Here is a 24,912-nt window from a genome sequence, read left to right on the forward strand (position 1 = left end):
GGTTCAGCTGGTCTCATTAAGTGAGAGGTAAAATATTTCTGGACCAGAAACAGCTGAGCGGGGTGAATCGTGGAGGACAGCACTGCTCAGCAAGGCCACGCGCAGCCAAACCCATGCTCTGTAGGAAATCTGAACTATCTCTAGAGGAAAGAAGATACACAAGCGTTTTCCCCCGATTACTGAGAATAAACAAAAATGTGGACTCAAGAAAAATAAACTCTGTATTTATAGTCTCAAACTTATGAATCCCTTTCAATAAGGGTACATCGTCAAACAGCCACAAAAGTGAGATGTAACTATATAAATGGCTGGCTGCTGGAAGAGGACTCTTAGTAAATGACTGGCATTTACTCTATCAAATGGCATTTTTTTCTTACAGCACTTTCTGAGAGAGAAAAGAAAAAGGATACTGCACCTTTCATGTTCCTTGGACTCTGTGGCATTCTTTTTGCTTGAATTACACAACTGGTCTACATTTGGTGGCCATTTTAGGCTTTTAAAACTGTTTAACATAAAAAATATTTTTTTTTCCAAAAATACACTGGGTTCTTTCTGTTAAAAGTCATCTTTCTCCTGTAAAAATCTTCCCCAGCACTGCATTCTTATATAAAGCACTTATTACACAATTTGCTGAAAGTGCCCTTGAGACGCTAAGATCTGAAGCATGGAGGATTTTTTTTTCTTTTAAACGGAGAGAAAGAAAGGAAAAGGAAGAGAGGAGAAGCAGTCTGTCAAAAATTTTCATTGTCATGTCCACCTGGCTGCATCTACTATGGGCATACAGGGAAAAAAGAAAAAAAAAACGGCAAGAAGAAAGAGGAGAAAGAAAAGGAAGGAGAAGTTGGGAGTGGGAGAAATAAAAGGAAAACAGTTTCATCCTAAGCCTGGGATCCTCCAGGCTGTAATATTCCAGCTGATAGAAAAACCACTGAACAAAAAAAGTAGTCTAGAAAATAGAAAGTGTTGTGATTACAAAGTTGAGCATTTCATCAGTACAAACTGGTCTTTGAACGTCCTTTGGGAGAGCAACTGTAGTGTCCAAATTGGAAGGAAAAAATACAACACCGCATGGAGGAGGATTTTTTTTCCCTTTTGGTTTATCACAGCATTTTTCTTTTTTTTTATTAATTTTTTTTTGGCACAGCTTTTTTTTTTTTCCCAGCCATCAGAGCAAGTTCTCAGATGCAAACCAAACAGTGCAATGCCTAGCTGGTGGCTTCATGCTTCCAAGGCTGAATGTTCCAGGTGGAAACCATTCCCTCCCCCTCTGAAGTGACTGCGTTTTTACTCCTTGATGAAGGTTACGGACAAAATACTAGACACCTGTGGCCAGGGAGAGTTGGTTTCATGGTACACTCTAACTTCGTTCAAGTTCATACAGTTCTGGAGCTGTTAAGAATAGTTTTGAAGAGTGCTTCTCCCCACACATTCACTGCTGGTCCATTTGAAATTTCTTCTAAAATGTTTCACTTTTACTTCCGCAGATCTAGAACACAAACCTGGGAAGAAAAAACTCAGCGTTAAGAATAATTTCCGAAGGTGATGTGAAGTCTCGCACACAGGCCGATCAGCCACCTCTATGTTACAGCCCCCTCCGCTTCAGATCAGCCTGTCTCAAGTGCCTCAAGTGTTTACACGCACACAAATAAGGGAATAAACCCAGGTGAAAACCATATACTTAACACTGAGCTGGGCTTTCACTGGGTTACACACGAATGTGTTGCTGGCACATCCCAGATAGGACTATGGGCTCTGTTTATTTACCTAAATAGTGTCCACTTCCATTTCTGAAATATATCCAAAATAGACGTAGGCCTGGCAGGCATGACACAGGACCTAGAGGTGAGACGCTCCCACTGGGAGCAGCTGTTGGAAGCTGGGCATGGTTCCATCTCAGATGGCACAACGGAACCATGTTGTACCTTAGACTTTGTTAAAAACAGTTGAAAAACATTGCTTTAAAGCAGTTACACCAGCCACTCACGTGGAGAGTTATTTTAAAAGCTGTAGAGTGTGTCATAACATCTGTGTGTCCTTCTCAAGCTGATGTTGCTACAACTGAAGATTTTAGAAGTAACGTTAACAACAAAAACAGTATTGAAAAATCGTATCTCTACAGCAATATTTCTCCTTTACCACATGATGAAATTCTTCCTTTAGGTACTATTCAAGGGAAGACTTTCGTGGGAAAAAACTCAGAGAGCTGTTTATTAGAGTTGACTGCTGTGATTTATAAGAGAGTTGACTGCTGTGATCTGACCTTCTTTAAAAACTGACAGGATTGCTGTTGTTCTTATCAAATATGTATTTAAAAGTTCCCATCTCCAGCAACGTTCACCTATTTCACAAGCATTTTTCATTTTCAACAGATATCTATCTCCTAGTATTCAAAACTTTTCAAAGCAGGAGTGTTTTAATATACTGCACAGAGCTACTTATTTACGTCTTGAGATGCCCACACCTTCAGCTCTGTCCCCAAGAGGCTATAGGGCAAGTACGTTTTTTGTTGAAACTCTCCAGAAGAGCTACCCCCACCCAACATTTGCAACGCGTAAAGCTCCTTACCGATCCGTCTGATGCGCTTGCTCCCACTTTGTCTCCTCTAGCATTCCAGCAGACTTCAAAGATGCCCCCAGTGCCTCGGTAGCTATGTACTAGAATTCCACTCTACAAAGAAAAAGAGCACACAAGCATTTGATACAGAGGTTACTTTCTTTTTCTCTGTCTCTGTCGCATGGTGCTACACTAGAGAGAAGACGGGGTGGTAGGGAGCAGTTATTCACATCGTCCAGCTATGGTCATCTCTACAAGGTGCTGAAGTTAGGAAGTTAGTCTTTAGTAATGAAGAGAAACAGGCTCCTCCAGGACTCTTAGACATCTGTTTTTGTCAACTCTGTAACAGTAAAGGCCTGGGGACTTAGACTGAGGTGGTTTTCTCTGAAGTTTGTTGTTAATTCAAGCTGTGAGGCATCAGTATCCAGAATTAAATCTGTGGAACTATGATGTCCCACTCATCCCCAGAACGTTCTCAGTCCCTGGCCTGTACACCCTTTGTATCTGTCATCTTCTCATCACAAAGTACAAGCCAGGTGCATCAGCCTCAGAGCTGAACTCAGCTTGTTAGTAAATAAAACAAACCCTTACTTCTAAGAATAAATCCACACCTTGGCTTCAAAAAGCGTAACGTACCTTTTTTTTAGGTCTGTGAGGTGTTTTAGCACACCAAGAAGCATGAGCAGAAATGTTTTGGACGGTCACCTCACTCCACTTGCGTGACTCAAATGTCACCCTGGGATTTCTATCAGCCAATACAATCAGGTTCGCCTTGGCTGGCAGCTCACATGCTACCCAGGCACGTCTATTTTCCATTTAAGTTTTTGCTATTAATGTGTCATCTAAACCAGCTATGCTTCACATGAGGCAAAACAGTACCTGGGTATTCCATATATGGACACATTTGTCGAAGGACCCACTGGCTAGATATTTTCCATCGGGACTAAAAGCTACACTGTAGACGGGCTCCTGATGTTTTGTTAACGTATGGATGCAGACTCCTCGGTCAACGTCCCACAGCCGAACAGTAGAATCAAACGAAGCACTGCAAGAAGCGTTCAAACACAGGCATGTCTTAATTTGGGTGTTAATCAATTTGCAGCTTGATACTGTAAACACTTTAGGAGAACACAACAGGTTTTTTCCCTCGGCTAAGCAAGAAATAATGTTTCAAACAGCAAAGCTAATACACGCTACAGCTTTTACATTTTTCATGACAAGAACTGTATCTACAGAACTGAATTCTTGTATGAGGACCCTTTTGCGTTTACCTAGGTGCGCTGTACTTGTGATAAGATCATCAGCCCTCAGAGGGCCAAGCTCCCCCTTTTTGAGATTCTACCTGCTATTACTCAGGAAGGTCAAATATATATAGTCATTAACAGGATAAACAGTTCCAGAGAGCTCTTATTCCTAATAGATTTGCATTATTTAATGAATTAGCATTCTGTAATTCTCTAGAGCTGTTTTTCTTTTCACTTTGTTTCAGTCCCCTTTTTTTGCTACACTCCATCTAAACCCCAAACTGTGGGTTTAGAGAAAGGCAAAGGAAACAATTGGTATTAAAAATAATATTAAAAGAGTAAATCCAAGACAGTGAACTTCTTCCCTGTCCCCTCCCAGACTAACAAATAAAATAAATAAAACTGCTTCAATACAACTTCTCCCCAAACTGAATACACCACGAATAATAATCCCATGGTACTGCCATCAATTGGCATTCTACAAGTAAACATATTTCCTAAACTCAAAAGAAGAATTTCGAGCTGAATTTTAAGGATTATCCAAACTTTTCTCTGTTAATTAACAAAGCTATAAAAATTGTCAGGTGAGTTGCATGATCCTGGTTAGAACACATTCCAACTGGATGAATGGGCATCGAAGTGTTTTCAGCCATAACATCCAGATGCCGGACGTAGAGGTGTAAAGCCAAATTTAAAACACTTTTATCAAGGCAGCTGAAAAGTTAAATATCACACGACTCATTTTTCCTTCTTTTTCTACTTTTTTTTTTCCCAAACAGGATTCCCCCTGATTTTGAGCACGGGTACTTTTTACTGGAATTGCCTGCAGGAAGACTGACAGCAAGGTGACAGCAGTTACATGCCAGAAGGATGATCCTTTTTCTTTGGAAGCAACAGAAGGAGGTGTATTTTTTACCTTGCTAACATGATGTTGGAGTTTGGGTTGCTGGTGCCTGGTCCCGTAGGACTCCATTTGATAGTATAAATCTCTTTGCTGTGAGCCTGAAGATCGTGTACGCAGGTATCTTGCTTCATACTCCAAATCTAAGTCAGAGTAATTATGAAGGGGAAAAATGCCAATGTTACTAATCTCTTCTCAGCTGAATTATTTCAGCTTTATGCCCTTACCATTTGTTTACGTAAGATACTGACACATATGCATACATATAAACATAATTAATGCAACAGTTTGGCACACATATAAGAATAATCCTATCAGAGGAAAGAGCTACACATTTAACAGTATGGGTTCAATAGATAAGAAGAACTAAATAGTTGCTGTACTGCTCATAGTGTGTAACTGTATTTTCATACAGAAGCTTACTTTACTCAGAGAAGTTTAACCTGAAGTTTAAGCCACACATTGCAACAGCAGTCATTTCTCAATAACTGCTTAGAACCCAGCAATTTTCTCTTAAGCCAGTACAATTTTCCTTCTCCTCCTGAATTCTTCATGTTTTTAACAGCACAGATGATGGACGACAATTGGCTATTTATGCAGTGTTACATGGCCAAATACTTCTGCATGAGATAAAGAATACGCTCAGCAGAGATGACAGGTAATTTAGTACACCTTTTCTTCAGCTAACTGAGAAAATAAGATGAAGCTAATTCACAGCAGAGAAAATACCTTTAGTCAGTTTCAGAGAGATACCACACAGAATCACAGAATGTCAGGGGTTGGAAGGGACCTCTTGAGATCATCTAGTCCAGCCCCTCTGCCAGAGCAGGATCACCTACAGTAGGTCACACAGGAACGTGTCCAGGTGGTTTTTGAATGTCTCCAGAGAAGGAGACTCCTCAGCCTCCTGGGCAGCCTGTGCCAGGGCTCTGTCGCCCTCACAGGGAAAAAGTTTTTCTAATGTTTTTGTGGAACCTCTTACGTTCCAGCTTGTATGCACTGACCCTTGTCCTGTCATTGGACATCACTGAGAAGAGCCTGGCACCGTCCTCCTGACACTCCCCCTTGACATATTTATAAATATTAATGAGGTCACCCCTCAGCCTCCTCTTCTCCAAGCTAAAGAGACCCAGCTCCTTCAGCCTTTCCTCATAAGGGAGATGTTCCACTCCCTTCAGCATCTTTGTGGCTCTGCACCGGACTCTCTCAAGCAGTTCCCTATCTCTCTTGAGCTGAGGGGCCCAGAGCTGGACACAATATTCCAGATGTGGCCTCACCAGGGCAGAGTAGAGGGGGAGAAGAACCTCTCTCGACATACTCGCCACCCCCCTTCTAATACACCCCAGGATGCCATTGGCCTTCTTGGCCACGAGGGCACATTGCTGGCTCATGGGCATCCTGCTGCCACAAATCTAGCAATGATTTAACTCATTTGTTATAAGTCTGCACTATAAACTAAGTGATGCACTTTCATGCTGCGTTTTCATCAGCATACCTGAGTCTTCTTTTGGAAATCTTACACCAAGCTTAGTCATGTTCTAGGGCTAACAGGCAACGTGTTCCAAGAAGTTTTAGGAAAATACCAAGAACTCCAAAAAATAGAAGAAAAAGAAGCAGAGATGACTGATTTACAAAGGAAAAGAAAGAATAATTGACTGAAGAGGATTTGCAGACTCCATCACAGTAAGTTTTTAAGAACAGGCAAGGCCATGGATAGCAAACCATCAGCTCTTGCACAAATTTGAGCTGGTACCAACAACACTGAGCCATAGTGGGTTTTAAACAACAACACACCACAAGGCGACAAAAAATGTGCTTCCATTGGGTCAGGATGTTTAAGCTGAGCAGTATCGGTTACTATAATGCTGGTTTGTGGCAGCATAACAGACAAGGTGTTCTCTTTTAGTCTCCTCTAGTTCTATTTTTGGTAAATTTCCAGGTCCGTGAGTAGCCCACAATAATACATCTTAGAATCCAGAGTGATGAAAATCCCAGTGGGTACATGGCAAAGAGAATAGAATTGAGGAGAAGCCAGGCTACCTGCGAAGAGGAAACATTCAAAACGCTGATGTTCACTTCACGCACGGGCTGTGTGCATGCTAGAAACGTCTCTTGCTTCAGCTGTGTCAATCAGCAGTGGAAAGATCTATGAGCCTTAATTAATACAACTATACTATGAAGAAACGGTATTACCAGTGCAATTCTATCCACAAACCCAAATCTCCCTTGGGATGTTTGCTTTGCTAAAGGACCCAGCATACATCAACAGTCCAGCAGGAAGGCTTTGTTGTTACAACAAACGGCTATTCCTATACAGACACAGCCTTCCTTCAATGGAGCTGGTAAAAAAAGAATGAGAGAGGAGTTTGGGCTGGAATAGCTCTACTGTGAAAAGTATTTCTGCAAGGCCAGAGTCCCTCTGTATTAGCAATGCTGTTGACGACACAACGCAATGGCCCAGGTGTGCCGGTAAAGAAGCTTAAGCTGCCTGCGAGCCAGAATCCAGATTTATTCTATCGAACTTCAGGCACCTGTGTGCCTGCAGTGTAGCTGCCTTAGGCTTCACAGACAGTGGATGGATAAAACCAGGCATTTTCAGGGAACAAATCACATTTTTGGTGGGCTCTGAATACATATGTGGTGTCCCATTGCTTAGTTCAATGCTATAAAAAAAATAAAAAAATCAAATGGCTCCAATGAAATCATTTTCAGAAAAAAAAGACCCCAAAGGGAAAGACAACTTTTTACTTTTATACTCTTTTCAAAGTGTAACCAAGAGACTGCTTCTTAGCACAGAGATTGTGTCTCTGTTGACAGGCAAGCAGGTGTGTATATACATGCGTTTCTAAACTATGACTATTCTGTCACAGTGACACATCAATCGTGTAACTTTTATTTGTATGGGATGTATCAGTTTTCCCAATGGCTGCTTCTCTGTGTTTAAACTTTCAGATTGGCTTTAATAAATATGAGACAAAATTAAACTATTGTTCATACAGTTTTAAGTGATAGAGTACCATCATTTTGGAGAAGATTAAAAAATAGATGTAATTTTTGTCCTTAGTTTTTCAATAACAAGAATGGAAATTATGTTACCTTTAATGTCATATCATCGGAGCAAGATGCTAGTAGCATGCCAGACGGGTCCCATTTGATTGCATTAACCTCATTCTGAAATAAAGAGTCATTTTTTAATTAGTATTACAGTTACCTGCATTGCACTGGCTACCGGCAGAGGGCACTCAAGTTTCATGCATGCAACAAGTTCAACCACCAATTTCAGCCCTGGTTGCTTTACTGGTGACCAAAAGCAGGGCTACTTCTGCAATGGGATATGGAGGGGTCATTTAGGAACCGTAACTATTTTATGTTCATGAATGATACGAACAATCAGCCTTCTAATACGTGTTCTGGCACAAAGTCTTTCATACCCTTTTTTCAGACGCTAGGATTTAAATAAATCCTCAAACCAGACAGATTGATGAAACAGCATTACTTTTTAAAATTGAGATACTTCTTAGGTTAGTTTTCTATCGAACTCAGAGATACAAGTTTTCAATAGAAAACCCTGGTGGTATGAAAGGCTTCTGGAATTTACAATTCCTTGTATGCAGCTCTAAAACAATTCTGGTCTCTCTCCAAAGAGAGGCACATGTGTAAATGAAATCCAAAATGGAATATTGAATAGTTCACAATGCTGTCTCTATCAATCTTTCTAGCACTTTATAACTAACTAAGCCTACTGCACCCCCTTGTTAATCAATATGTTTTGTGTGCCTTTTAGAGGGTCATACATATGGAGAAAAAAAGGGAAAGATTGCTTTTTAAAAACATAAATTGGGTCAGGGTCTCAGTGAAAATAATCCTGGAAAATATTTAGAATTCGCTTTATCCATTTCACATGTTTCAGTCACAATTAAAAGGACCCATACAGATATTTGAAGTAAAAATTTGGAGCATAGGAAAAATGGTACATTTCACACAACCATAACAAGCATCAGTCTTGGTAGCAATTGGTAGCAATGTACACCTGTGTCATGAAATACAAGTTTAATACCAGTTTAAACATAGACTAGAAAAAGGTCTCAAAATGCAGATTTTTTCCTCAGTGGGGAGAACAGCAAGTTTTGGAAGTTATTATCTAAATTATAGGTCAGTATATGATGGCAGTTTTCTCATGAACGGAAGCTAGAAAAATTAGCCTTTGCAGTCATTAAATATCATGAGGAAAAGAGAGGCGGAAATACATGTTAAACAGATCTCATTAGATCAAATTGATTCTAAAACTGAACAATGGCTGGAGGTAAATTGTTCTCTCCTTATTCATAGTTATCATTTACTAAAGGAAATTAAGCTAGTGGAAAACAAAATCTTATTTATTAATGTGCCCTTAGTCTGCAGCTCATGCTACATATAAATAGTCTCACTGTTTAAGCTGCAGGTTGTGTCTCCTACCATGATTTAGAACAGTTTATTCCCTTCTCACAGGCAGTGAATCACTCCCAAGGAATATGGTTTTAGGGAAGCAACGGGCCCTAACACCTTTGGTGCTGGAACACACCCTGCAAACCCATCATCCGCCACCATTGCAACACGCTGCTGTAACTTCATCACTCCCATTTTGGACTTCCTAAACTTACCGTGTGTCCTTGAAAGGTTTTAACGGGACGATCACAGCCAAGTCTGCATACGTGAATGCACATGTCAGTGCTGCAGGAGGCAAAAGTAGTGTTGTTCTGCCAGTCTACATCCAGAGCAGGAGCTGTGAAGTGCACACAATGGAAGGAATGTTAGGGAACACGGCGAAGAAACAGCTATCCCAAAGCATTTCCCTCCTGTCACCTATCTGGATCAAATGGACTAAGAGCTAGCTCTTGGCCTGTCACCTACGACCAGTTAGAGGATGACAGGGATTGTCTGAAGGATGCAAGTTATTTTTTTTCTCCTGCAGTGGATAATTGGGATGCATTGCGTGGCATCTATTTACGAGAATATTTTGGGTTAAGATGGGGCAAAGCAGGCTACCTCCACCCTCCCCGCTCCCAGCTACACACGGGCCATCTCTACCAGTCATTACTCTGTAAGTCGGTTCAGTGAAGAACCTGGAAGAAATCTACTTCAGATAAAAACCGTGGAAAATTTCAGCTGGGTTAGAAAACTAATACCAGACACAGCGCATGGGAGGGAGAAGCAGCAGGTTCCTTCCTTTTTGCTATCTTTATGCAACCACCAATACAAATCTATCGTTTTCTACAAAAACATGAATTAGTAATACCTACATTCAGTTTAATTTGTTTGGGGACTGATCAAATAAGAGGAAGAGTTTCTGTAGAGGGTTTGGCAGTAGCTAGGACTGAACAAATGGAATTTTGAAGACAGATACCACATGAGCATGTAACTGTGTGCAACACAGATGCTTTGCAAGAAGCGTGGAAAAAAAAAAATCATAAAAACCTCAGTTTCACAGTATGTTAGCTCATGCACAAGAGTAGGAGGGAGCTTCTGACAGCTTGCTTGTGTTTCTGTGACTGCTGCTTGGTTTTTTGCTTATGAAAGAGTTTAGCTGCCCTCCAGAGGATGACATAAGACTTGCTAAAATATAGAAATCTTCATTCTCAGCACACTCCTGCGAGAAGCAAGTGTGTCAGAACGAGATCAGCATACAGGAAGTAAAGTTGAATCTCTTTCTGGCAACAATACAATGCAAGTTTATCATTAAAATGAAACAAAGAAAATGCCTTATTCAAATACACAAAAAGTTATCTGTTCTGCCAAGTCTATTATGTTTGAATACGTGCATGTCCAGAGAAGGGCAACAAAGCTGGTGAAGGGTCTGGAGAACAAGTCCGATGAGAGGCAGCTGAGGGAACTGGGGTTGTTTAGTCTAGAGAAGGGAGGCTGAGGGGAGACCTTATCGCTCTCTACAACTACTTGAAAGGAGGCTGTAGTGAGGTGGGGGGTTAGTCTTTTCTCTCAAGTAAGAATCGACAGGACGAGCGGAAATGGGCTCAAGTTGCACCAGAGGAGGTTTAGACTGGATATTAGGAAAAAATTCTTTCTTGAAAGACTGGTGAGGCATTGGAACAGGCTGCCCAGGGAAGTGGTGGAGTCACCATCCCTGGATATGTTCAAAAAACATACAGGCGTGGCACTTCAGGACATGGTTTAGTGGTCATGATGGTGTTGGGTCGACTGTTGACTGGATGATCTTAGAAGTCTTTTCCAATCTTAATGATTCTATGTTTTTTCCTGTTCTAAATTTTATGAACTGCAAAATAAGATCAATCCACATCACCTTTCCGAATCATCAGGTAGCTCCCTAAAGAAGAATGGACGTCTGAAATTGTTTCATATGTAAGTATTTTTTTTAATATTAATGCAAAAGCTCAATTATGTGTGACAGAAAAGGAATTTCTACATTGCAGAAATATAACGGAAATTTGAGTGAGGAACGCAAGTTAAGTCTGAGCTCGCCAACAAATGTGAATGGGGATCCAGAAACAGTAAAGGATTTTGTTCAACTTCCTGTTTGTCTTTATTCTGCAATTTGTGTATTACTTTTTCAGAGCAAACAAAAATCCATCTTCATTAATAGAAATATGCCTTGAGGGCTAACATCTAGTATGATCTATGTGAGTTGAAAAGTAATTTTCTGAGAGCTATTGGCACCTAAAGTAGTAGATTTGCATTGCAGTATAATTTGAACCACAGAGTGTTGATAATTAATACTGATTTGTATTGATGTATTTAATCATATGTCTACTGGATAATTAACTACATAAAATGGTCTGGAAAAAACAACCAAACATGTTTTTTGATGCAAGTAACTGAATTGCCAAAATGTCTCCAAAACCACAGGATAGTAGCCAATTGCATAAAAACAATTAGAATGACGTCTAATAAAAGCAGCAACAAGTCCTTAAGAAATGCAGCTAAAATAAATCCCAACAATAAAAGTGTTATAATAACTATCAGCCAATTTAAGCTTTTTCTGAAGAAATTTAGGTGTGATCCAGAAATAGAAGCTCAGAGGAGGACAGAGTTAAGTGTCTGCAGGGCGTGACTCAGAGCACTTAGATGTCTAAAACTGGGTCATACAAATACCTCTTAGAGTATCACTTCACCAGTTTGTCCCTGTGTGCATAGGCATCTGACCACATCTATCAGCAGACGTGAAAAGTGGATTACTTCACACACTTTAAGGAAATAAGCTTTGTGAATATGTATTTTGATCAAATGCCTTACGATGACTCATAGTTTTGCAAAGAATAATGAAACCCTAGAAGCTACTTATCCACATACGTATTTCGACCATGAACTTACATGGGAACATCAATGATATAGAGGCTTTCAAGACCTAGACAAAAGAGTCTTCCTTATGTACTTTGAGTTTTGTCCACATGGGTGTGAAACAAGCTGCCATCAAGCAGCTGAGAGTGAAAAAATGTATGCTATTCCCAGGCCAGCTATCTCCAGACTTCAAAGAAGTATGCCACACAAGTATGTGTGAAAGGAACTGCACTCTGTCTAGACTAGACTTTTAATTGTTAAAATGACATCTTTAATCCTTGTGTAGACAAGGTTTTCAGATATGGAAAGGAATTTGTCTTAGTTTGTTCTGGTGAATAGGTGAATCAAAGAGGACAAGGTGAGGTCGCTGCGGCTTTAGGCTTACATGAGCACAAAGATTTCAGCTAATGTTAAGGGGCCTTTTGTAGGACACATGCTTTTGGCCTACTAACAATTTTCTTAATAACTACCTGCTCTATTTCCCTATGAACAAACAGTTGGAAGAAAAAAAAAAATTAGCCTTTTCACATCTCCAATTCAGTTATGTCTTATGGCCCAAAGACTAACAGTGTGAGTAATAACAATTTCCTTAAAAATCTATTACTGCAGATGGATATCGGCATATTGCATTGGAAGGATAGCTGTTTTCAACTTGCTGAAAGGTGAATGGAGTGGTATGCCCTTGATGCACATTACTGCTAAGAAAGCAAGGCGTCACTGAACGTAATTCTGAAGGGGCAACTAAGTTTTGAATTTGCAGCTACTTAAATCAATAATTAGGGATCAGCAGCCTTAAGAATCTCATTAAGCACATCACTAAACAGTATAAACTTGCTTTTATGGAACAGTTATGACTGATAAATAAATGCCACTGTGAGAAAATCTGTCAGCAGACACCGACTCCTCCAAATTGACAACCACATTAATAAGCAAGAAGATGAGTGACTAAAATGCAGAGCAGGTTTCTGCTGTGTGCCTGGACATAATTTTTGTCTTTTGTTCATTAACTGTTTCAATTGCTACTGCATATTAATAACATCTGTGAAAATGTGAGAATAAGAACAACTAGCAATTGTGCTGAAAAGCACGCACAAATTAATGTTTTAAAATTAGTAGCAAAACGTGGTTTTAAACACCATTAAGCACCTTGTGAAGGCCTGCTGTAACAGTGAACACACAAGAAGATGAACGTTTCTAGCATCAGTCTAATGGTTTTACACTCAGTTTGACTATGCCCCTTAAAAATTCTTCACTAAGACAACTTATCCAGTTTAGATCATGAAATCAGCCATCATCTTACCAGTCTGATCTCAGGTGAATTTAAGATTACGTCAATAATTGCCTGTTACTCAAGATTATTTACTATCTGGGACAGCTCCCGTCTTGATGCAGACCAGATCTACAACCGACCATCCAAGTAAGGTTTTGGTGCAGCAAGGTTTTGAAACTCAGGGCTGGCAATTGACTTCTGGTAATTGGGAAGAGCACATACTGGAGAGCTTCAAGTCAAAATTAAAAGCTAAGGAATTCCTGAGGACCTTCATGCTTGTGGATGTGAACACAAGCTGCGTGAGAGATCCCCCTGCTTCTGTCTCAAGTCAGCTTCATTGCAAGAGGAGCAGAAAGAGTGGAGGACATCTCAGCCACTGCCATCAAAAAGTCTCTTCATAAATCACCACTTGGTACTATTCAAGCACACAGATAATGACGGAATCATTCAGCTAGGTAGACATGGCTGGTGTCCAAATCTGCTCCTAGAATCAGTCTGACTTTCAGAACTGATTCTCACAGAACCCCATCTTTCTGAAAAATGAATAAACCTACAATCATGATATCCAGGACAGCTCAAAAAACATGTGTCAAACTTCTCTCTGGCAGCTAGGCTTTTACAACAGGATAAATTACACTGAGAAATTTAAAAACTAAATTTCAGTTTACTAACAAGAGCTATGCAGAAATTACCTGAATGGAAAGGAAACTGCTGTTTAGCTTCTCCTGTGTGAGCATCCCAAATTATTGTCGTCTGCATTGGAAGGAGAAAAAACAGATTAGTGACTGTTCAGCTCAGAGAAAACAAACACAGAGCACCCTCACTGAGAAGCAATTCTAAAAGATGGACTGATAAAATTATTAACTACAGAGAGCCTTGTGTGCTGAACAGTCGAAAAAACAGAAATCTCTTCTAAATATTAGAGATTAATAATCTAAATGTAGATTAAACAGTATAATGCCTATAAAGGAAGTAATACAACCACAAAGAACGGGCATGTTCTCTCTGATTAATGCTGGAAGACAGCACTTCGTTTTTTTAATAAACATTTTGTTACAGCTGTTTCTATTATCTTCTTCAAAGAAGACTTCTTCCCCTTTTCAACGATGCAAGTTGAATCCTATTCCGAAACTACATGATACTAAATTTCTAACAATTAAACCACCAAGTGAAATGTTTATCTAGCACCAAAGTACATATCACTTCTTGCTACTGTGGTGGGACAGACTGAAGTGTAATTTGCTTACTACAAGTTTAATTCATACTCAGAGCACATGTAAGCAACTTCCCTGTAGAGTTCAATACCACCTTCTGCATGTACTGTCAATTTATTTGGAATATATGCCTCCAGAAGATAAAGTAAGGATGCCTCACCCTGCTTATAATGGATCACCTAAAGGATGACTGCTGTTATTGGGAACATAAGTTTGCCAGAATAATGTAACTACTATTGGGAGGCAAGTGTAGCTGAATATAAGCCAGTATGAAAAGGAATGAAACTAAGTTTGCATTTTCACAGGTATATGAAAATATAGGGATTCATCTAGCCTACAAATCCTGAGATAGTACACACCTGAGATAGTTTCCCTAGACTCCCCCTGTCAGCTGCCGGAGAGACCTGTCAGAGCATCTCACTGTAACGCAGGCCATGTGACCCATCACTTGGAAGTGCCATTTCTCTCTCCAAATTTTATAAAGGAAGCCAAGAGTGACATTTACATCTAATTTTTAGACATTGAAAGTTAGGCAAGATGAATGCTGTGTACATCCCAGTTTCAGTTTTAACAGATTTGGGCTCATTGTCATCAGTCATCTGTTCATTTTAATCTCTAACATAGACTCGGCTGTAAATACTACATTTTGCTTGATTCTCAGTTCAGAACTACCTTTTCTTTGTGTATTTGCATAGGAAGCAATATGTATTTTATTTATATAAAAGTGTTTCAATAATTAGATGAGCTAAAAAGTGCAGTATCTTTAAGATCACTTCCTTTCTGGAGGGGAGTTAGTTGATAACACTACAAATGTAAGTACTAGAAGCAGTTGTTTCCTTCACCGAGACACATTTAAGATGCAATTTTATGCAGGGGGCAAATGGAATTTTCTGTGAAAGTAAAATATTTTACATAAAAATAGTACACATTTATGCAGCCTCAAAAATATAATCAACATGCACTAAAACATATTAAAGAAAAAGTAAACCCTCCAGGATGCCTGGAGGAGAAGAAAATAATGTTACGGAGTTCAGCAGCACAAGCTCACTGAGTCAGCACATGTATATGTTAGAATAATGTATTTTTAAAACTCACTTTATCAACACCAGCACTTAAAATATAATTCCCCTTTTTGTTCCATTTCAGGGCAAATATTGGACCTTTATGTTGACCTAAGGTGCTTGCAAGGTTACCTGGAATAAAGAAAAAGTTAATATTAAAATTTGTTTACAAATTAGTCAAATTACAGCTTGCTGCTGTTTGACGCGTAAGTACAATAAATGTTGTTTGACTCACCATCTTCTGTCCATATTCTTGCAAAACCATCGTACGAGCCTGTAGCCAATAGTGTTCCATCACTCTGTTGAGATACGGATAAATGGCAAAGGTTCATATGAGATGAAATCTGTTTTAACTAATCTTTTTCTTTTCTTTCTTTTTTAAGGTTTGTCCATTGTGATTTATTGGAAATCTGAGTCCACATCGAGATAGATTACACTATGATTTAAACTAAAGGTTATTACTGCAGACAGCAAAGAGGAAACAAAACCCTCTAACGTACTGTGAAATACTAGGCTACACGATCAGATAAGAGTCATTTAATCAAAAAGATTAGAAAAAGAAAACAAGATACAACAAATTCTATGGGGTTCTTCCAGATAACAAACAGATACTGCTTGTTAGACATAAAGAGCCTCTAAAACATCAAGAGATCATCCAAATCCTGACTGAATTCCAGTAGAGTGAAATTCAGGCACCTATACTTGAAACTAGGACCTAAACTTTTAGGCCACCGACACTCACGGTTAATACCCTGTCACAGTTTAACCCCAGCTGGCAGTTAAGCACCATGCAGCCGCTTGCTCACTCGCCACCCCACAGTGGGATATCAAAAAAAAAAAAGAAAAAGTAAAACTTGTGTGGTGAGATAAAGACAGTTTAATAGGACAGAAAAGGAAGGGAAAATCCCACTATTACTACTACTAAAACATACAAAACAAGTGATGTGCAATGCAATTGCTCACCACCTGGTGCCGAGTGCCTGACCAAACCCCCCGAGCGACCCAGTCAAATCCCCCCCTGGTTTATATCCTGAGCATGATGTCCCGTGGTGTGGAATATCTCTTTGGCTAGCTCGGGCCACCAGTCCTGGCCATGCTCCCTTCACAGCTTCTTGTGTGCCTGCTCACTGGCAGAGCCTGGGAAACGGAGAAATCCTTCACTTAGGAGAAGCACTACTTAGCAACAGCTAAAACATCAATGTGTTATCAACGTTATTCTCACACTAAATCCAAATCACAGCACTGAGCCAGCTACTAGGAAGAAAATAAACTGTCCCAGTCAAGACCAGGAACCATCTTGAATACTCCCTACCACCAAGGTCTGAACACAGATTCCCACACGTGCTCAGAGGCACAGCACCATGCCGGATAGCCTGAGGGAAGATGGATTCAGAGGTTCTGATTAGGAGAAAAAAGTCCAGGAACTGCAATCAGCAAATTACACACATTCTGCTGGAGGCAGCCCTTCACTGAAGGGTATCTCCCATACAGCCAACAACTGAAGAGTTATTGGGCCCGAATGAGAATAATTAAAAAGGAACTTGACTCTGCGGTCTGGTGAGATGGGTACCATTGGAGCTGGACATTCAGTCCTTAAACATTTCAGTACCTGGATTAGGAGTGAGCTTCACCCCATTGATATCCAGACATCCGCAAGTTGGGAGTTAGTTTAAGAGAGTAACCTAGTGTCCCCCTATAACAGCATCACCCACCTCTGGAGTGTATTTCATGATTCTATTTGCTTTAGACTCTGCCCAGACCAACATGAAGGCACATCTCTGTTTCTGCTGACTTAGAGGGAGTCTAGATGACTAATTTAAATGATTAAATCTAAGGGAGATGAATCCTAGCCTTGGTGCCAGAGGACACGATCTGAATATGGCCTCTAGATATAACCTTTCTTACTATAACATAAATCACATAAATCAGAGAAGAACCAATTTAATATCACCAGTGTGAAAATTTCACAGTGAAATGTGATTAATATTGTGGGTCTAAATAAACAATAAAGACAAATGGCATTTCTAGTGTCATGAATAGAAAACTAGAAAAAGCATAAAAAAATCCTTTAGAAGATATGTCCATTCCAGCCCTCCAAAACCAGTGACTCACAGCACTTGCAGAAGTAACTCAAATCTATAATGATGTAAGGGTGAAAAAAAATCAAAACTAGAGCCAACTTTACTGTGACATACGCTTATCTGGACCACTGATGAGAACAAAGGTGATACAAGCAAAAAGAGAAAAGGGAAGGAAAGCTCAGAGACTAGATATACAGTTTATTCAAAAGCGTTGTTGGCAATTCACATTCTTTGGAGAACTCAAATTAAGCTGGAAGCACTTGAAGTGTTTAAATTAGGAACATTTATTTACATTAAGTCCTAACACAAAACAAATAAAGTATTACTGATCAATGAATTCTGTAAAGATAAGGAACTACTACAGGACATCCTAGAGGACACCCTCTATGTTTTGGACAACCTTTCTCATCACTGTTGGGCACCTTTGCATGTTTCCTCTTTCAATTACTCTTTTCCTACTTCTTAATTCAGTTTTCCTGACTATTCTTCTTCACCGTGATATCCATAGGAAACAATGAACATGCTTGGCTTTCATCTTTATTTGCTACCTCTACTTTCTGTACTATTCACCAACTTCTTTCATTGTGTCAAATATAAAATACATAGGGAAAGCTGATTTGTGCAGTGGCTTTATCTTTTACTACTGTGAAGCACCCAGTTCACCTAAAGGGCACAAATACTGCAGTAAAGCTTAATCGAATCTTGGTCTCCAGCCAGCAACTAAGACTGTATGTAACTGCTGAGAATCCTTTCTGGTACTTAATTTTTAATCTGTTTTCATACAAAAACAAGACTAACATGATCAGTCTGTTTGCACTAATATCAGCAAAACAGACAGATGCAAGTGATCTCAAAATTAATTAAGGTTTCTGAAAGGTCTCGTAAGTTCTTTTTAGAATGCTTGGTGACAGAAAGGAGACATGACGCAGCCTTAAAGCTGCCCAAAGACACTGCACAGATGCTGCAGATCCTTAACAGCACCTGTCCTCTCCGCTCACTTTGGTCTTCTCTGTGCAGGACCACAGTATCATAGAAGGTTTTGCAGCATGAAAGCAAAATGAGGAATCAGGCAAGACAATTCCACCCAGAAGGTGGATAGGTAAAGAGAGAATGACTACACAGGCTTCCGCCAAGATAAACACATTAATATGAACATGTTCCGTTATGCACAGCGTAATTCAAATGAGAGAGCCTTGCCTCAGAAAAATCTTTGCTGGTGCTTATATTTCCTTACATGCCAAAATAAAGTAACTATGAGATGCAAATATATGATTAATCAGGCTTCACTACTACACAGATTGCTTGTTTGATCTTCATTCTTAAAGTTAGCTAAGCTTATTTTTACCTATATTAAGTTTATTTTTACCCATGCTCCTAAAATAGAGATAAGAATACATCATTATTAAGCTTGAAGATGGCAAAAGTCCTGGAAAATTACAGCATATAGGGGAAAGTTCAGCCTCTTATAGTATTGAAACAAGAGGTCAGTAGGTTAGGACAGAGCTTCTGGTCACCTCAGATATAAAAGATACAGAGCAGCAGTTGTAATTGCCTTTGAATTAAATTTAGACAGTTAAAACCAATGCACAGTCTTAGAAGTGAGCTTACATTCCAGTCCAATGAAGTCACATCCTTATTGCTGGGGACATCGTGTCCTCCTTCTCTTATGCAGTGCCTCAAAACTAGTTGAGTGGAACCGCTGTTGCTGTTTTCATTGAGATTCCATATTCTGGCCGTTGAGTCTCCAGATCTATAAAAGCAATTGTGCAGAGATGAAAACTCCTCTTGATGTCAACCCAGTAAACAATTTAAAACCTCTGTTTCTGTTTTCATTCAGCAAACGTCACAGCCTTTAAAATGTAATGTGTTTTTCCCAACCCTTCCTGCACTCTGTATGCTTTTGAAAAAATCCAAACACATATTTAAATTACGCACATCATCTGAATCCACATCATCATTTGCTTTGCTTGGAAAAGTTTTACCAGAAACAACCTTGCATGCTCTCTACATTTTGCATTTCACACCTAAAGCTGTTATCTCATCGTAGCCGAGACAGGAACTCAACATGACAAATGTAACGCTGTGGAGATCCCAAAGAAGACAGAAACACAAAGCCTGTGCCTGCGCGCCTCCCATAAAACCCACGCGTGGTGCCACAAGGTCCCGATGGCTTGCCCGGTCCTCCACGTTCCCCCAAGGCAGCCACTCTGAAGGCAGGGTGACAGGATCCGCTGAGTCACTGCCTGCAGAGGTGAGGGCGTCACCTGCGGGAAAGGGACAAAGCCGCTGCGGTGCTGGCTCCCCCGGTCCTGCCCGGGTCCCTCTGGCAGCCACTGCAGGAGCAGGAGGTGAACTCAAGGTTGCCTTTCGTTTGGCCACAGCCTTTTCCTCCCCCAAGGCAGCCACTCTGAAGGCAGGGTGACAGGATCCGCTGAGTCACTGCCTGCAGAGGTGAGGGCGTCACCTGCGGGAAAGGGACAAAGCCGCTGCGGTGCTGGCTCCCCCGGTCCTGCCCGGGTCCCTCTGGCAGCCACTGCAGGAGCAGGAGGTGAACTCAAGGTTGCCTTTCGTTTGGCCACAGCCTTTTCCTAAGGTTCTGCTGCTCAAGAGAGACCAGAACACAGCCTCTGACAGAAGCCATTTCCAAAACAGCCTCTCAGCATTAAATCAAGTTACAGAATCTAAAGATTGGGATAGTAGAAAGGCTGTTTAAATTAATTCTTAAAATTAACTGTAATTTCATTTTTTTACATTCATGTCTACAGGGTCCTTCCGCTATCTGTAGCTTGGCTGCTCAGCTTGTCAGCTGAAAGAGTGGCAAAATAACTATTGACATAACAGAGCAAGACAGAGACAGCATCAAGATTTTAATCTATTTTATAGACCAAATATTTTCTAGGGAGATGTTTTTATTGCAAGTTGAAAACCTGATTTTGTCTAGACAAAAGTTGTGAGAAGGAAGTGAAGAGTTTATCATAATTTGCTCGTAAATAATATATTTATTTTCACTTTGCCTAAGTTTCTTCCAACAAAAAACGTGTCTGAGGCCAGAAATCAATTTGCAATGGGGTGGAAGATCTATTGGGATTTCTCTCTTGCTCCCCTGCTGCTTTTTTTTAAAAAAACCAATCAATAATAACAATCAACCAAAAGAATCGAAGTACCCTGGATTACTTGTTTTGTCCAGAGGGTCATTTTCATTCACATGCATTAAGTAGAATCTTGGAGCAGAATCAGGATCTCTCTTGTATTTCCAAGAATTCACACAGTCTAGATCAAATTCCATTGTTGATATTCCTGATGTGTTAGCTTTTATTTTTTTTTTAAAGTAACTAAAACTTCCTTTCCTATACAAGGAGAAAGAGTCTCTCTTCGAAGACTAAAAACCTAAGAACTTTTTCTTGGCTTTGATAAGCCATGTTTTACTGGAAAGAAAATCTACTGTAAGAGAATATAAAGTTACTAATAAAACACATTAATTATTTATAATAGAGCTACAGGGCAAATTTTAAACACTTGACACATCTTTGACTTCAAATTGAACAAGCAAGTACCAAACTTGATTGATTTTGAGTATTATTTTACCAGCAATTTAGGCAAATTTTACACGAACAATGGTTCAACTTTAATGGCAAAAACCTCTCTGCCTGTACCAGGGCAACATGCCCCCATGTCCGCCGAACCCTCTGTCAAGCCGAGGTGTGATGGCTGGCTTTGCCAGCCTAACCACAAGCTATTGCTCTAATTGTTGGCTCACATCTTTCATATAAGTCATTAAGAAACAATTTGAATCAGAATAATTTTTGCCACCATACAGAGCTGTGACTGTGATATAACTCCTTATTTCTTCAGTGGTCTGGAAAACCGGACAACAATTTTGCACGTTGGATAGAAAATTAATGAAGCTAATCATAAGGGTCAGAAGTTAGGGAATGTTTTTAGTAGTGATCATTTATAATAATGGTTTCTAGTAGTGATAATTTATAATAATGGTGACATAAAACTTTCATAGGCTTGGGTTATTGGTTAACATGCTAAGTAGGAAATTCCTTTAGCACTGGCTTCTCCACCATATAGACTCCAGGCCTGTTCTGCCTTCATTGTAATAATCCAGTTTGTTATTGGACCCTGTGAATAAAGTATTCAGTCACTCAGATATCAAACACAATGTCCTATTTGCTAGTTCTGAAAGGGTTATGTTTTGTTTTTCAACAGTTTTATTTAGTCAGTTTTCTGGCAATGCTTGGGCAGTCTTATTTTCCAGTATTTTAATTTTGTTTTTCCATTTTCTTCTTCCTAAGGCTACATAAGCTATTATGTGTCCCTGCAGAGAGGCTTTATAAGCCTACCAGTGTGCAGCAGGGGTGTTTGTGTGTCTTCCCTTTTGTTGCTGGGGAAAAAAAAAGAGTATTCTCTGCTCTGGAAAGTATTCTGATTTCTGTTGAATGATTCAGTGAACCCTGCCTTATTAGAGGACCATAGTTCAAGCACAATTCAGAAAGATATTTAATCTCCTTAGCCCACAGAAGCATTTCTATCTGCATGATAAAGCAGCTCATTCCAACATGCAAGTCATGAACACTTGAGTAATAGGTATCCTGTTCTGCGCTACAGAATACTGCCAAATTTTAGGAAGGCTAGTCCTGAAAGAATTTTATTTCATGCTCTCTACTCCTGGTATAATCATGAATCAAATGTTTGCAGAATTTTATTTGTAACATATAAAATCTACTTTCTGTAACAGTCAGCACAGAGGTTATAACAGCTGCAGGTGGGTAAAGAAATCTGCAGGATGGTTGTTGAACTTTAGTATGTTCAGCTGCAGTCTTAGAATCACTGATATTTTGATAGGCAATGTTTTTAATGTGTATTTAATAATTCTGTATCAAACAAGCCACTTTTTAAAAATTTTTATTCAGAAAGAGATCATTAAAAGCATAAAGGGAAGGAAACTCCTCCTCATAACTCACACCTAACTTTTCCTTAATAAAGCAGGCCTCTTCAAGTAAATGCTTCCACTTCCTAGGCAGTCAGCAGAGGGAATTGCCTTGGAGGTATCCGGAGAGAGATCTCTGTCCCACTGATTCTACAATGTTGCTCCCTGCAAGAGGTTATTCAGGTAGACTTCACCTAGTAGCCAACTACTTGACATTAATGGATTTGATGCAATGAAGAAACTGGCCCCCAAAAGTCACATGCTAATGAATAAGCACTTACAATTAGCAGAATCAACACCTGGCACTTACTAGGGGGGTGGTGTGTGAAATCAACCCCCTCCACCTGGTAATTCAAAAATGATTATTCAGAAAGGTAATTCACAGCGGATTCCAGACCATTGATATGAGAAATACAGTAAACCAAAGTATTATATATAACTCAGAGATGATGACAGCAGACAGACTACAAGCATCCTTTCTTGCTTCTGAGAGACACAGCTATAACTGAAAGACCCTGAAAAACAGCTTTTATGGCTAATGATTTTGCTGACTAGGGAGAGCAAAGGTGCACAGACCGCTTTGCAACAGCCCCCATGTGAAAGAGGCTGGTATTGATCTGCAAAGATAAACACAGAAACCTACTTTGGGTTTTGGGAACAAGGCCAGGTCCCTTTGCTTCATGGTTACAAGAATTACTTGAAGTGCATGCCTGGATGTAACAGAACAGAGCACGCTCCCGGAAGCAGCTATTGAACACGCTGACAGAAACATCCTAAATCCAACTGGAAAAGCTTTTGGAGTTCAAGGCTCTAGCAGCAGCCTTGACATTCACAGCCCATCTGGGCACATTCAGGAACGCTCTGGGTCACTGGACCACGATGACCCGTGCTTGCAATCTGATAGGTTATTCCCTGGCCAGTTTTTGGCCTGTTTTAATTAGCACTCTTGCTCAGGGCCCTGACGGTCTCTCTGAATTATTCCTGGGCATGGCTTGGTGGTTACAATGTCCAGAGACAGTTCCCAATGTGCAATTTGTTTGGCAGCCAGGACAGTTTGCTAGTGCAGACACTGGCTGTTCTGTGCCAGCTGGCCTCAGTGCCGAGCAATACTCCCAGGCATAGTTAGTTTACTAATGTGGACCTAGCTGTAACGGGTTTCTGTACTACCCAGGGATTATAAACATCTGTAACAATTTACACGTGTCATAGAATTAAAACTCAGGTATGGAAAGATATCTCATGGAAGAAATCAGTCTTTGAAAAGAAGGACAACTGGCTCTTAAGAGCAAAAACTGGAATTACGGATGGGAATGGCCACATGTTGAGATTTAGCCAAGCACCTATTTATTTATTATTTTTCACTTGTCCAAGACATTATAGGAAGTTATTTGTTCTGGAATGTTGATTTCCTTCATAAAGCGTAATTAATCCTTCTACACGGCTGTATGTATGCATGTTACTATACTATTATAATGCTTTATTCGTAACACCTAAGCATTCTTCTCACAGTCATCTGGTGACAGTAATGCTTTTGATAGCCTTTACAAGTATGTCTAGTCTCCTGCATTCTCCACTTTAAGGATTTTGGGTGTGGTGAAGGAGGAAGAGCAGCTGCAGAATATACTTTTTTCTGGCTATTTGATCAGAGAAATTCCTGTCTCCAAAGTTGTTTTTGTTGTTGTTTTTTAAATAGCTCTTTGCAAAGTCCAGACATTATATATTCCTGTGGTAGCCTTCACAACCTAAAAAGTAACAGCAATTGAGTAGGGATATCAAGTATCAAAATCCTCTTCCGACAGTGGGATACTCACTAAATCTGGAAACCAATGCTCTAGTTTTGGGTAATTAATTCTACAAACAAATATCCTTACATAGCTTGCTTCAGATTAGGGTGTGAATCTGCATTATTCTTCTAGTGCTTTGAAGATTGCATCAGGTTGCTCTCTAAACTGCTGCTAATTGTTAGAAATATGTATTGCTTGTATTACAAAGCTTGAAGAAAATACTTTGCCACAAACTGAAATTTGATTGTGATAGGCACTTTATAAAGATGACAAATGTGTTATTTCCTTTATTTAGTAATTACATTTTTATATGTATTTTTTAAGACAACAGATGGGTACAATTAGGCAGATGGGAAATGAGAAGAAAACTATGGACTGGGCAGCACAATACTGTTACTACAGAATCTAACAGTTCAGTTACATCATACTAACAGTGAGTTTCTTCTTTGAAGCACTACTTTATACAGGAAAAACAGAACTACAGCATGCTCTTGAGCTCAGGGAATCTCTCTCCCTTGCTTAATTGGTGCCATAACACAATAGTTTACCTGTAGATAATAGCTTGCCCTATTATTATA

At 39.8% G+C, this 24,912-nt stretch overlaps 1 protein-coding gene across 1 annotated transcript in view; it reads right to left on the reverse strand.

The window, feature by feature from the left end:
* Positions 1–1,108: 1,108 nt before the first annotated feature.
* The window catches only part of TBL1X (transducin (beta)-like 1X-linked), a 93,001-nt gene continuing 69,197 nt past the window's right edge, over positions 1,109–24,912 (reverse strand). The window contains exons 6-15 of the mRNA XM_009865744.1: positions 19,223–19,364; positions 15,769–15,832; positions 15,568–15,665; positions 13,951–14,011; positions 9,339–9,460; positions 7,795–7,869; positions 4,714–4,841; positions 3,433–3,598; positions 2,566–2,667; positions 1,109–1,499 (exon numbers count right to left, since the gene is read on the reverse strand). Coding sequence (XP_009864046.1) covers positions 1,473–1,499; positions 2,566–2,667; positions 3,433–3,598; positions 4,714–4,841; positions 7,795–7,869; positions 9,339–9,460; positions 13,951–14,011; positions 15,568–15,665; positions 15,769–15,832; positions 19,223–19,364 — 985 coding nt within the window. The 3' untranslated portion in view covers positions 1,109–1,472. The remainder of the gene's footprint in view (positions 1,500–2,565; positions 2,668–3,432; positions 3,599–4,713; positions 4,842–7,794; positions 7,870–9,338; positions 9,461–13,950; positions 14,012–15,567; positions 15,666–15,768; positions 15,833–19,222; positions 19,365–24,912) is intronic.

The sequence above is a fragment of the Apaloderma vittatum genome, unplaced genomic scaffold (assembly GCF_000703405.1).
Source record: "Apaloderma vittatum isolate BGI_N311 unplaced genomic scaffold, ASM70340v1 scaffold2763, whole genome shotgun sequence".
NCBI lineage: Eukaryota > Metazoa > Chordata > Aves > Trogoniformes > Trogonidae > Apaloderma > Apaloderma vittatum.